This window comes from Empidonax traillii, unplaced genomic scaffold (assembly GCF_003031625.1).
Source record: "Empidonax traillii isolate 1590-97213 ecotype Southwest subspecies unplaced genomic scaffold, ASM303162v1 scaffold1389:size274315, whole genome shotgun sequence".
Lineage (NCBI taxonomy): Eukaryota > Metazoa > Chordata > Aves > Passeriformes > Tyrannidae > Empidonax > Empidonax traillii.
In genome coordinates this window covers 171,043-182,076 of record NW_020956582.1, presented here as the reverse complement: position 1 = coordinate 182,076, position 11,034 = coordinate 171,043, and the positions used below count along the sequence as shown (strand labels likewise).

Sequence of the window (11,034 nt, the reverse complement as noted above, 5' to 3'; positions counted from 1 at the left end):
GGGGTAGATTCGGGGGGATTCCCTGGGCTGAGGGTAGGGGCGGGGGAGGATCCTGGGGCTGAGAGAAGGGCTGGAGATCCGAGGGGATCCTCCGGGCTGACACCCGGGCTTGGGATATGGGGGAATCCGAGAGGATCCCCTGGGCTGTGGGTACAGGGGGATTCGGGAGGATTCCCTGAGCTGGGAGTGTGGGGGTATTCGGGTGAATTTTCTGGGCTGGGGGTACGGGGGGATTCGGGGGAATTCCATGGGCTGAGGGGAGGGGGGAGAATCCTGGGGCTAAGAGAAGGGCTGGAGATGTGAGGGGATCCTCCGGGCTGACACCTGGGCTTGGGATATGGGGGGATCCGAGGGGATCCCGTGGGCTGTGGGTACAGGGGGATTCGGGAGGATTCCCTGGGCTGGGGATACCAGGGGATCCCGGGGCTGAGACGCAGACTGGAGATCTGAGGGGATTCCCCAGGCTGAGACCCGGAATGGGGGTGCGGGGACATCCCATGGGATGAGGTGTGGGTGAGGGGTAGGGGGGCATCCAGAGGGATCCCAGCATCATTCTCCATTGTCTCCTCCTCCCCTCAAACTCCTAGAGCCGGGTCTTTTCTCACTAGGATGATGCTGGCACATCCCACCCATTCTCTCCCGGGCACTGCTGAAATGCCATCACCACCATTCTGAGAGGCTGTGGGTCACTGGTGTTGGGATGCAGCCACCAGAACGACCCCAGGAGTGGACTGGCCCTCCTTTGTGACCATTCCCACCCCACCACCTTATCCCAGCTGGGTTTCTGTCCCTTCAAACCCCTGATCCCTGCAGACACCTTCCTGCTGCAGGGCTGGTGTGTCCCAGCGTTTTCACATTCCCACCTGTGACTCTGGAAACGTGCCTTCTCTCTAATGACCAAGACCAAATATTTTGGGGTTTCCGTGGGGATCTTGTTGCGACATCACCCCAAAAAAATTGTTTTTAGCATCCTGCATCCTCCGGGCACTTTGGGGACAAATCCAGCAGGCAGAGCACAGCTCATCTTTGCCAACAGCCCCTTCTGCCCCTGCCCCGTGTTGGCTTCAAGTGTTGGTGAACAAATAAATGCTGGGGCAGATGTTTGGAGCACAGGTCCCCTCCAGCTGGAGCTGTTCCGGGGTTTTATGAGCCAGAAACTGAGTCTAAAGGTTCAGCTGAGCGTGGGGTGAATGCTCCATCACCCATCACCCCAAGCAGGAGCCATCAAAATAAATGGCCATCAAAATAAATGGTCAAGATCCTAAAGGAGCCACAGAGCCCTCTCTTTTCACACTCTGTCCATAAGGCAGCAGGGACAAATTCCCCCTCCTCCCCCCCACCTCCTCGTGCCTAGGAAATGGTAAATTGCTGGGGAGATAAGGAAGGGAAGGAGCTGTTGGAGGGTGGGGCGTGGTGTGTGACTCACTGGCTTTACTCCTGACACAAGAGCTGCATTTAACTACGACAGAAAAAAAAAAAAAAAAAAAAAAAAAAAAAAGAGGAAAAAGGAAAAATTAAAAAAACACCCCGGCAGCTGTAACATGCTCCACATTTATCATTTGGTTTCTGATCGCAGGTTTTAGCAGAAGAGCCAGGATGACTCAGGTGAAATCCAGGCTCTGGCCTGCAGCCAGCCAGGCTTTACTCGGTTTTATTGCCCCGGGCTCCGATCGGGAACAGAAACTGCTGTACCAGAGGATTTGGAGCCCTGAGCTGCATCCCCGGTTCCTCCCCAGACACCCCTGGGTACCTCACATCATTTCACAGTGCTCTGATGATGTCCAAATCCCCCGTGTGAACCAGATGAGCTCCCTTACCAAAAACATTCACGGGCTTCTGCTGAACGGCTTCTGCCTCTGTTTGGCTCCAGCCCGAGCTGACACGGTTCAGAGGGCTGGGGAGAGTTTCCGAGGAGCTGCAAACCGCTGAGACCTAATCATCCACACAGAAAAAGGGGATAGTAAAGGGCATCTTAAGTATCTCGGCACTCCCCAGCCTTTGGTCTCTTTATTTTCTGGGAAAAGAAGAAGATCAGCTCCCTCCAGAGCCAACTCGGGCTCTGTAACAGCCTGAACTCCCCTGCTGGGGGAGCTGGTTGTAATTCTACTGCTATTTACGGGGCGAGAAGGGCAGTTTGCAGCTTATTTTCTGGTGTGATCACTGTGTGGCCGTGCAGAAAACCACATTTCCTGGGAATTTTTGAGCACAGGTTGAGCACACGGCGGCAGTTCCTGCTGACACCATTTGCCACCATGAAATTATTGGGTTTAGATAATGTGGGTGTGTGTCAGAAATCTGGTCAGATTTCCAGCCCTGGTCACGTCCTCTCCCCCCTGAAACACAACCCCACAAAGGCTGGGTAAAACAGAAAAAAAAAAAAAGGTTGAGCATTGGTATTTAATTAAGGACCTTATTATATTTTATTGATAGTTCCCTATTAAATGATAACACCCCTTGTTCTCACTACAAATAAATTTTTCTTTGCTATTTCTGAATATATATATTAAAAAAGTGAAATGCTGGCTACAAACAGGAGAATCATAGAATAATTAAGTTTGGAAATGAGCTCTAAGATTATCAAGTCCAACCATTAACCCAGCACTGCCAAGGCCATCACTCACACATGTCCCCAAGTGCCACATCCACAAGTTTTTTTGAACATTTCCAGGGATGGTGACTCCCCCACTGCCTTGGGCAGGCTGTCCCAATGCCTGACCACCCTCTCAATGAAGACATTTTCCCTGATATCCAGTCTAAACCTGCCCTGGTACAACCTGAGGCAGTTTCCTCTCATCCTATCCCTTGTTCCCTGGGAGGCCTCTCTCATCTTTGAAATTAGGGAAAATATTAAAGAGGGACAGGATGAGGTGGGTTTATGTTCAAGCTCCAGCTCCTTCACTTGTTTTAGTCAGTTGAGCTTCCTTGTGGTTTCGGTGACAGGGAGTGGGACCCGACTGGGAAGGGTTGGAGCACCTTTCCCTGAGTGCCCAGGATGCTCCTTGGGGTTTGAGGAGGGAACTCCTGAAACTCTCCATGCCAAGCTGGGTGAGGATGAAGAGACAGCCTGGGCAGCCTTCACTGGGACGGGCACAGCCCTCTGAAAGGGGAATTTCTGCAGTGACAGCTGCTGAAAGGCTGTCACAATAAGCAGCAATCATGCACTGAAGAAACTTATTTTTCCTCCATTGACTACAAAACAGGATCATTCAGGACTGGGCTCAGAGCTTAAAGTCGGGGATGATGAACTGCACCTTCTCCAGCCGCCTGTGCTGACCCGGCGTATCATCAACGGCTCAAGCAGCAGAAGAGCGACGCAGATCCATCCTGCGATTAACATCAAGCCGGGACACGGCTTGAATGTGATCCTCAAATAACAGCTGAGCCCACAGAGGCGATGGATGCTCAACGGACATCCTTCCCGTGCCCTGGAAACACAGCCCGAGATTTATCAGCCCCTGGAATCACAGTGCGTCAGCTGGAAGAGTGAATCACGAGCAATTTAATTCTATTACCCAGAATAACCAGCAAAATTGAATACAGGCTCCCAAAATACTACATCTTGTACAGGAGGACGGAGGATCCCTGAGGTCTGAGGGGTTTTCTGCAGGTGGGATCTGAATTTATTAAACCTCCTCGGTGGGGTCTCACATTTTAGGGATGGAACTGGAAGTGGAGGCAGCAGCTTTGCCCTGCCCCAGCTTTCCTTTCACGTCTTCACAGAGCAAGGACAAGGGATCTCACGCCGATGGGCTCCTCCAGCCTTTGCTCCCTGAAATTTGGAAAACTCCAGAGGAGTTTGCATGGATAGGCTGTAGGAGGTGAATCCACAATTAGGTTTTCAAGAATGTAAAAAAAAAAAAAGCTGTGTAACACAAGAGGACCTGCATCCCATTCCCAACACAAACGACCTGCCATCGACCAGGGAGATCTTTAGGTCCCTCCATTTCCATTCCTAAACCAAGGGCAGCTTTGGATTTACACCCCAGGTAGATGGGAGGAGTGGCCGTGTCCTTGCATCGCTCCCCTCGATTGCTTCTCACCGTTATTACCCCGAGATATCGATAATGCAATTTCCAGACTGGACTGTTCCCTGGCAACACATGGCTTGAAACTATTCCTGCAAATTTTCCCCTGCCATTCGTGTCCAATTGAGTCAGAATCAAGTGGCTCTTTTCGCAGCCTGGGTCGGTATTTGTGTTTTGCCTGCCTTTAAGTGAATTATTTGCTATTAAATTTGGATGGCAGCATCGAGCTGAGCACGTTTGGTGACAGCTGGGAGGAGGGAGAAGCCGGGTCTGCTGTTCTCCGTCAAAGAACTCCGTGAGGCACCCAAGCTGCTCTCAGGCAGCTCTCACTGCTCCTGTCTTCTCCTTGGATTAGCCAGCCAGGACCACCAAAATGAGTCACTCCGTGACCAACACAGCTGGAAGCTGAGTGCATTTTGAGACCTTTGAGAGGGGAAAGCTTGTCCAAACACAGGCTGTCCCTTGCCCAGCCCCACCCTGAGCATCCAAGGGTGACAGATCCATCTTGAATCTCCCACTCCACAGAATCATAGAATCACTGGAGTTGGAAAAAAGACCTCTAAGATCATCAGGTCCAACCACTAACCCCAAACCCATTGCCCATTTCTTTTGCTGCCTAATGCAAGGGAAGAAACTCAGCTGGAGTAACCAGGCTGCCACCTTCGGAGCTGGTGACAACGACAGAGATCAGGGACAGAGCACTACGTCCAAGAAGGCGACTTACACCAGGTTTGTAAAGTAAACCTTGGAGCCTGGTGGCCTTGCTCACTGCTGCAGCAACAAAGGGAGACATTAAAAGCAACAGTTACGAGGATTTTAATCAGGGAATGCAGTTCCAAGCGGGCCACGGGAGCTCTGCTTTTGATGGGCACGAATCCTCGGTGATGGACACTGGGGAACTGGCAGCTTCCTAACCAACACCAGCGGAGCTCTCCCGAGGATGGACCGGGTTTGCCGTGGAAAATGGAGGCTCAGGACATCCCCAGAAGCCAAGAGGAGCCACCTTTCTTCCCTGATGGAGATAAACACCTTAATTAGAGTTGCATTGCCACGTGACACTTGCTGTCGCACTCCACTGCCAAATATTTGAGATAATGTTGCCGGAGGTGGTGCTGCCAACAGACCTTCTAATCTGACCCCTGCCCATACTGAAAACACAACAAAACAAGTTAAAGCTGCTGCTGTGTGTGTGACACACGGATTGGTGTCCGAGGGTATGCAAAATATCCCTGGAAGTGTCCGAGGGGCTTGGAGCAACCTGGTCTAGGGGAAGGTGTCTCTGCCCATGGCAGAGGGGTGGAATGAGGGGGTCTTTAAGGTCCCCTCCAACCCAAACCAAAAGGAACCACTGCAGGAAAAGCACTTTCCTCCCACAACCTCCCTGTCATCCCCCTCCTTGGCTCCTGCCTGGCACGGCGACACGACGCTCCAAAGGCCAGCAGGGCTCTTTTGAGTTGGTTTTACTGGCTGGGCTGTGTCATGGCTTTGTTTTCTCCTTCACAGCAAAATTACCTCATGGAGCAAATGCTGGGAACACCAAAGAAAATACTCTCCAGTTTAATTTTAGCATGAATGTTCTTGCTCTGAATAAATGCCGAGCTTCCTGTGGAAGTCCAACAGTTTGCTCACAAACTGTCCATCGTTTGAAGCCCTTTTTGGTGGGTTCCAACTGCACCTTTCCGGCAGGGATCAGTTTTGGGGTAGATATGGAAGAAACAGCAGGTAACGGGGCAAAATGCCACGTGCAGAGATATTCAGGATGATTCCCTCCTGCAGGTCCCATCACCTGCTCTGTTGGTTTTCGGGCTCTGCTTTTAAAACTTTCTTCTCCAGAAAAATTGCACGTAAAGGGGCCATATTTTAGTGTCAAATAATGCAGTGAAAGAGCACAACAGACTCAGACACAGCAGAGCCTGGTGGGTCAATAGTTGGAGCCTTTCAAATCTGACCCACAGGCTGGGTATTTCTGCAGTACAATCCTCCCTCTCCGGTGTTCCCGAGCTCCATAGGAACAACCAACATCAGGCAGGTTCACTGGCACAGTTTCCAGGCTGACTTTTCTAAAACACCCGGTTTTCCAGCAGAAAGGTGGCAAATTCAGGACAAACAAGCGTTTCTGAAGACTTCAGTGAAATTCTGTTGAATTATGTAGGGACATTTTTAAAAAATATATATTTAAAAAAAAAACAACCCAACAAACAGGTCGAAACCAGCTAGTAGAGATTGAACTGCTTGCACTTGAAAATCCACTCCACATTTTCTGTTCATTTTTGGTCTGGCATTTCATTTCCACTCGAATTAGGATCTCTCCTCGGCTCTGTCCTGCCGGAGCTGTTGCTGGATGAGCGCGCCCCGTTCCCGGCCGGCTCAGCGCTGCTCCCCGAAGGCTCCAGGTGATGGAGGAGGTAGTTGTAGCTCTGCCTGGAGCTGTGCAATAGAGCAAAACCCATCTCTGAGGATAGAAATGCAACAGCAGCCTCATGGGAGACGGTCCTCCCAGAATTAAAGCAGTTGGATCCTCACTTCCATGATCTCGATGGATGGTTGGTTCTTGTTTGCTGTTTATTTTCTTGCTGTTGGACAGAGATCAGCAGGGAACAAACCCTGTGAGGAGCTGGAGAAAAGGAGGCTCAGGGGGGACCTTCTGGCTCTCTGCAGCTCCCTGACAGGAGGGTGGAGCCAGGGGGGTTCAGGCTCTGCTCCCAGGGAACAAGGGACAGGACAAGAAGAAATGGCCTCAAGTTGCACCAAAGGAGGTTTTAGTTGGATATTAAGGAAAATTCTTCACTGAAAGTGTGGTCAGGCATTGGAACAGGCTGCCCAGTGCTGGAGTCACCATTCCTGAAGGGATTTAAAAGCCAGGTGGATGTGGCACCTGGGGACATGGGTCAGCAGTGGACCTGGCAGTGCTGGTTGGACTCCATGACCTCAGAGGTCTTTTCCAACCTTAAAAAATTCCATTATTCTACCACAGTCCGGCAGCTCCGATGCAAAACTTCAAACCTGATGCTGGAAACAGCTTTGCCAGCTCTAGCCAGCCGTGGGGGTGGCAGTGGGATCCAGACTGTGACCCCAGGGCAGTGCCCATTTGGGTCTGACAAAACCCCCAGACGTTCCCAGCAAGAACTCTGCCAGCAGTAAAAGCAGGTGGAAAACAAGGGACCTGCAGGATGGTGCCAAATACCCCCAGAGATTTCCATGAAATCACCCACTAAATCCAGGAGCCTTGTTTTAAAACAGACCTTTGGTGTGTTTGTCCAGAAGAGCTACACGATTTGCAAACATCCCTCTCTCCTGGGAGTTTACTTTGGCTGTTTCCTCCCTCCAGCAGGAGCCAAAAGGACTTTGGATGCTTTGTGGGACCGGTGGAGCAGCAGATACCACCCCAGATCGAGGGGAAGGTTTCCCTGCCCATGGCAGGGGGGTTGGATTTGGTCCCTTCTGATACCACTTGTCCTCTCAGGGCTGCAGAAAGGGCTCCACACGGGCAGCTCAAAGGTGGAATCCGTGGCTGTGGACGAAAAGAACCCCCTGGAAGATCTCCCAGCACCCTGGTCAAGGTGCTCAAGTCACCCACAGAGCAACCTGGTCTAAGAAAAAGAAAACATTACGGTTCAGCAAGCCCAGTGGTTTTCCTATCAGGAAGTTTAAATTACTACTGCAACCCCATTTTCCCCCCAATACATCCAAATGTGGAAATAGGCTTTACCACCTCAAAGTAAATGCCAGTTTCTGATGCAATATTTTTTTTTCCCAAAGAATGTAGAAAAATCACCACGATGTGCCACTACTCTCCTGAGCTTCCTCCATTGTCAGTGCAGAAAATTAATTATTGCTTTCGATTTTTACTTGCTGTCCACCAGCAGTTTAAACAAATAAAATGTGTAATTATAGATAAGAACTGTGAATGACAAAAGCTTTTAAACTGCCAGGTGTTGAGGATTTTCGCTGTTTGTATTTACCGTCCCTGGTTGACATCATGGCCATCTTTTTTCTTTTTTTTTACATGTGGTAAAAACGAGGTAAAAACCTGTTTGCTTCAGTTACAACAACTACAAAGGAGACTCCACCACCTTCAACAAGGAAACTTTCACATTTTATTTAAAAAACAAACATTACAGAAAATAATAAGACACGTTCTCAAGCTCTTCTGGACCCTGCTGAGGCATGGATTGGGAAAGCACATTCGCACAGTCTGGAATGGCTTGGCTTTGCACACCTGACCTTCCAAATTCAGCTTTGCCCTGGTTTTCTGTCCCTGCCTGTGTCAAACTGCTCTCTGCCACTGCCACAGACGTTGAAAATGCAGTTTAACGTGTTGCTGATGTTCAGCTTTCTTCCCCTCACGCCCATTTCCTTGAGTGTGTCTCACCCCCAGGCAGCAGGAATGGTACAGAAGCCATTCCTTCGCCTCTCTAAAACCACAGGACAGATTTTTGAACACAGCTTTTGTGCTCCCCAGAACGATTCATCTGCATTTAGCACCAAACATCACCAGTCTGAAGGCACACACTGTGTGTCCCAGCTGCACAGCACCGTGGAACTGAGCCACCAGTGCTCCCAGGGAGCAGGCCCAGGAACAGGAATTTTGCTATCAAGTTTTATAGTAAAAAAAAAAAAAAAATTGTGAGAGCAGATTCAACATTTCCCTCAAGGATTGATAATAAAGCACTTTCTAAGAGACTTTTTGGAGCAAAACCCCTCTCTCTGCCAGCGCCCTCTGAGCAAGGCAAGCCCGTTCCACCAGCACAGACCCACCTGAACACAAGACACCGGGAAGGCACCACCTCGTTTAGCTCTGCTTGAAGGCAAAAGCTGACAACCTGCCATTTGTGGACTGGTCCAAAGGCTTGGATTTTTTGGCCACGTTTGTGTCCTCCGATTTTTCCTCCTGGCTCTTCCCGCCTTCGTCTTCCTCAGCCGGGGGACGCTTCCGCTTTTTATCTTCTGCCACGTCATGAACTGCCCCTCCTTTTGCTTTCTCAGTCCACACCTTTGAAGAAGAGCAGGAAACTACAGATCAGGCCACAAAAGTCACCACTTCGTTTTATACCCCTTGTTTCCTGATTTTAAGGCACTGAAATAATTGCTGTTAAGAAGGATTAAGTTAGGACGGATTCCCTCACTTCCCTTTTTTTTTTCTAACAGTGTTCTCCTTCAAAAACTGTTTCATTTGAGCCTGTATATGAAATTGAAGCTATTAACTGTCCTTCTGGACAAATAAGAAAACCCAAAACACCCAATAAATCAAGTCAGAACAAATTTAAGCCCCAGTAGCTCAAGCCTGATTATGTCCCTTTAAACTTTCTCTTTTGTTGTTTGTTCATTGACTGTGTTGCTCTCGCAAGCCCCACTTTGAAAAAGCTGCTTTCTGATATTAATTATTGTTCAGTTTATATTGTCGTGAAGAACATGCCATGGCACCATTCAGAATTGAAATCAATAAAAATGGAGAACAGTGGAATTTAAAGGAAAAATTCCTGACTGAAAATAACCAAGAGATTCGGTGGGAGGGAAACAAATTATCAAACCCACAGAATTAGAGAATGTTTCCTTACCATCCTTTGCTCTGATGTCAGCATTCTAAATCGACTCATCCCTTCTTTTATTACTTCTGCTTCGTCCAGATCAGGATTATCTGTCAAAATGTTTGCTCTGTTCTCCTCCAGCCACATCTGGAAGCCTGTCTTCGGTCTAAAGCAAGCACACAAAAAATTGCCTGGTTAAGAAGGTTATAAGAAAACCATAAAAAAGAAAAATCCCCAAAAGCAACATTTCCAAACAGCACCTAATTGGATTTGATTTTTTTTTTGTTCTCAGAAGACAAGACACCTCCAGTCAGCAGCCTCCTCTCTCCTCTTTCAATATTTCAAAGAACATGCTGACAAGGCAAGACTAAGTCAAGTATTTTTATTAAGAACCGTGATATATATATGGAGATTAACATTCCAGTTTTAGAATGACAAAGCACAATGGCTCTCCTTCCTTTCTGACAGGGTCCCATCAGCCTAAAAATAGAGCACATCCATTAGCATGTTTCAGCTAATCCTTCTCACAATTCTCCTTGCCACTTGTTGTAGAACATTATCTGTAAAGGTTAATGAAAAGAATGCCGGTCCAAATGAGTAATAATTACCTTCATCTTCCTCAGTGAAATGAAGTCTAAATGAAACATGATTATGATAATGCAAGTTTCATGAGGACTGGGATTGTTAGAAAATACATCTGCTCCAGAGGAACAAGACAGATTAAAGTCTTAGCTAGGAACAGACATGCTCCTTAGGTGATACGAGGTTTTGTTTGCTTTCTCCTTTAAAAAACCCACCAAAATAAAGCTTTTACTCCTTCCCATAAAACCCTCAGCTTTTAGACTTTGGGATTTTCTAGAGGTGTTTAAACTTTAAGTATTTCCTATACTCGGAACAGCAACTTGGTTTCATTTATCATCCAAAGGTCATCACGAGCAGTATCAAGGCAAAAATCACTGCTTAGGGCCCCAAAATTACATTTTGCATTGCTCATTCACTGTTCACTCCCACATTACTGAAGTGGGTCCACAAATGTGACAACTTGTGAGCTCAACCTTCGATCTTCACGTTATGCCTCTCTGGCCACTCCAACACCTCCAGAAACAAAGCGGGTTTTGGACTTGTAATTGTGTGAAAACTGGACTATGGCACTGAGATGCAAGTGTCACTCACCTTCTGTTTTCAGTGTTCTCCTGTGCAGTGACTTTGACCTCATGGGACTCATTTCCTGCTTTTCCTTCTCTTTCCTCCTCTGCTTTTTCCTCTCTTTCTTCCACTGCTTTTCCTTCTCTTTCTTCCAGTGCTTTTTCACTGGGGTTGGGTGTAGCTATTCGAGGTTGGAAGAAGGAGGCTGCTGAAGCCTATGGAAATTGAGATTAAAAAGGAAAAGGTAAGAACACCTCAGTCTGAGACAACACATACCACTGCAGCCTAACAAACCCTAAGCCTTCCCTAAAGACATAATACTCACATTAATAGAG

General features: G+C 48.2%; 1 protein-coding gene across 2 annotated transcripts in view; it reads right to left on the bottom strand.

Moving 5' to 3' along the window:
* Positions 1-8,102: 8,102 nt before the first annotated feature.
* WDHD1 (WD repeat and HMG-box DNA binding protein 1) overlaps positions 8,103-11,034 on the bottom strand; it is a 28,443-nt gene continuing 25,511 nt past the window's right edge. For both annotated transcript variants that reach the window (XM_027906987.1, XM_027906988.1), the window contains exons 24-26: positions 10,727-10,914; positions 9,584-9,719; positions 8,103-9,018 (exon numbers count right to left, since the gene is read on the bottom strand). In XM_027906987.1, coding sequence (XP_027762788.1) covers positions 8,818-9,018; positions 9,584-9,719; positions 10,727-10,914 — 525 coding nt within the window. In that variant the 3' untranslated portion in view covers positions 8,103-8,817. The remainder of the gene's footprint in view (positions 9,019-9,583; positions 9,720-10,726; positions 10,915-11,034) is intronic.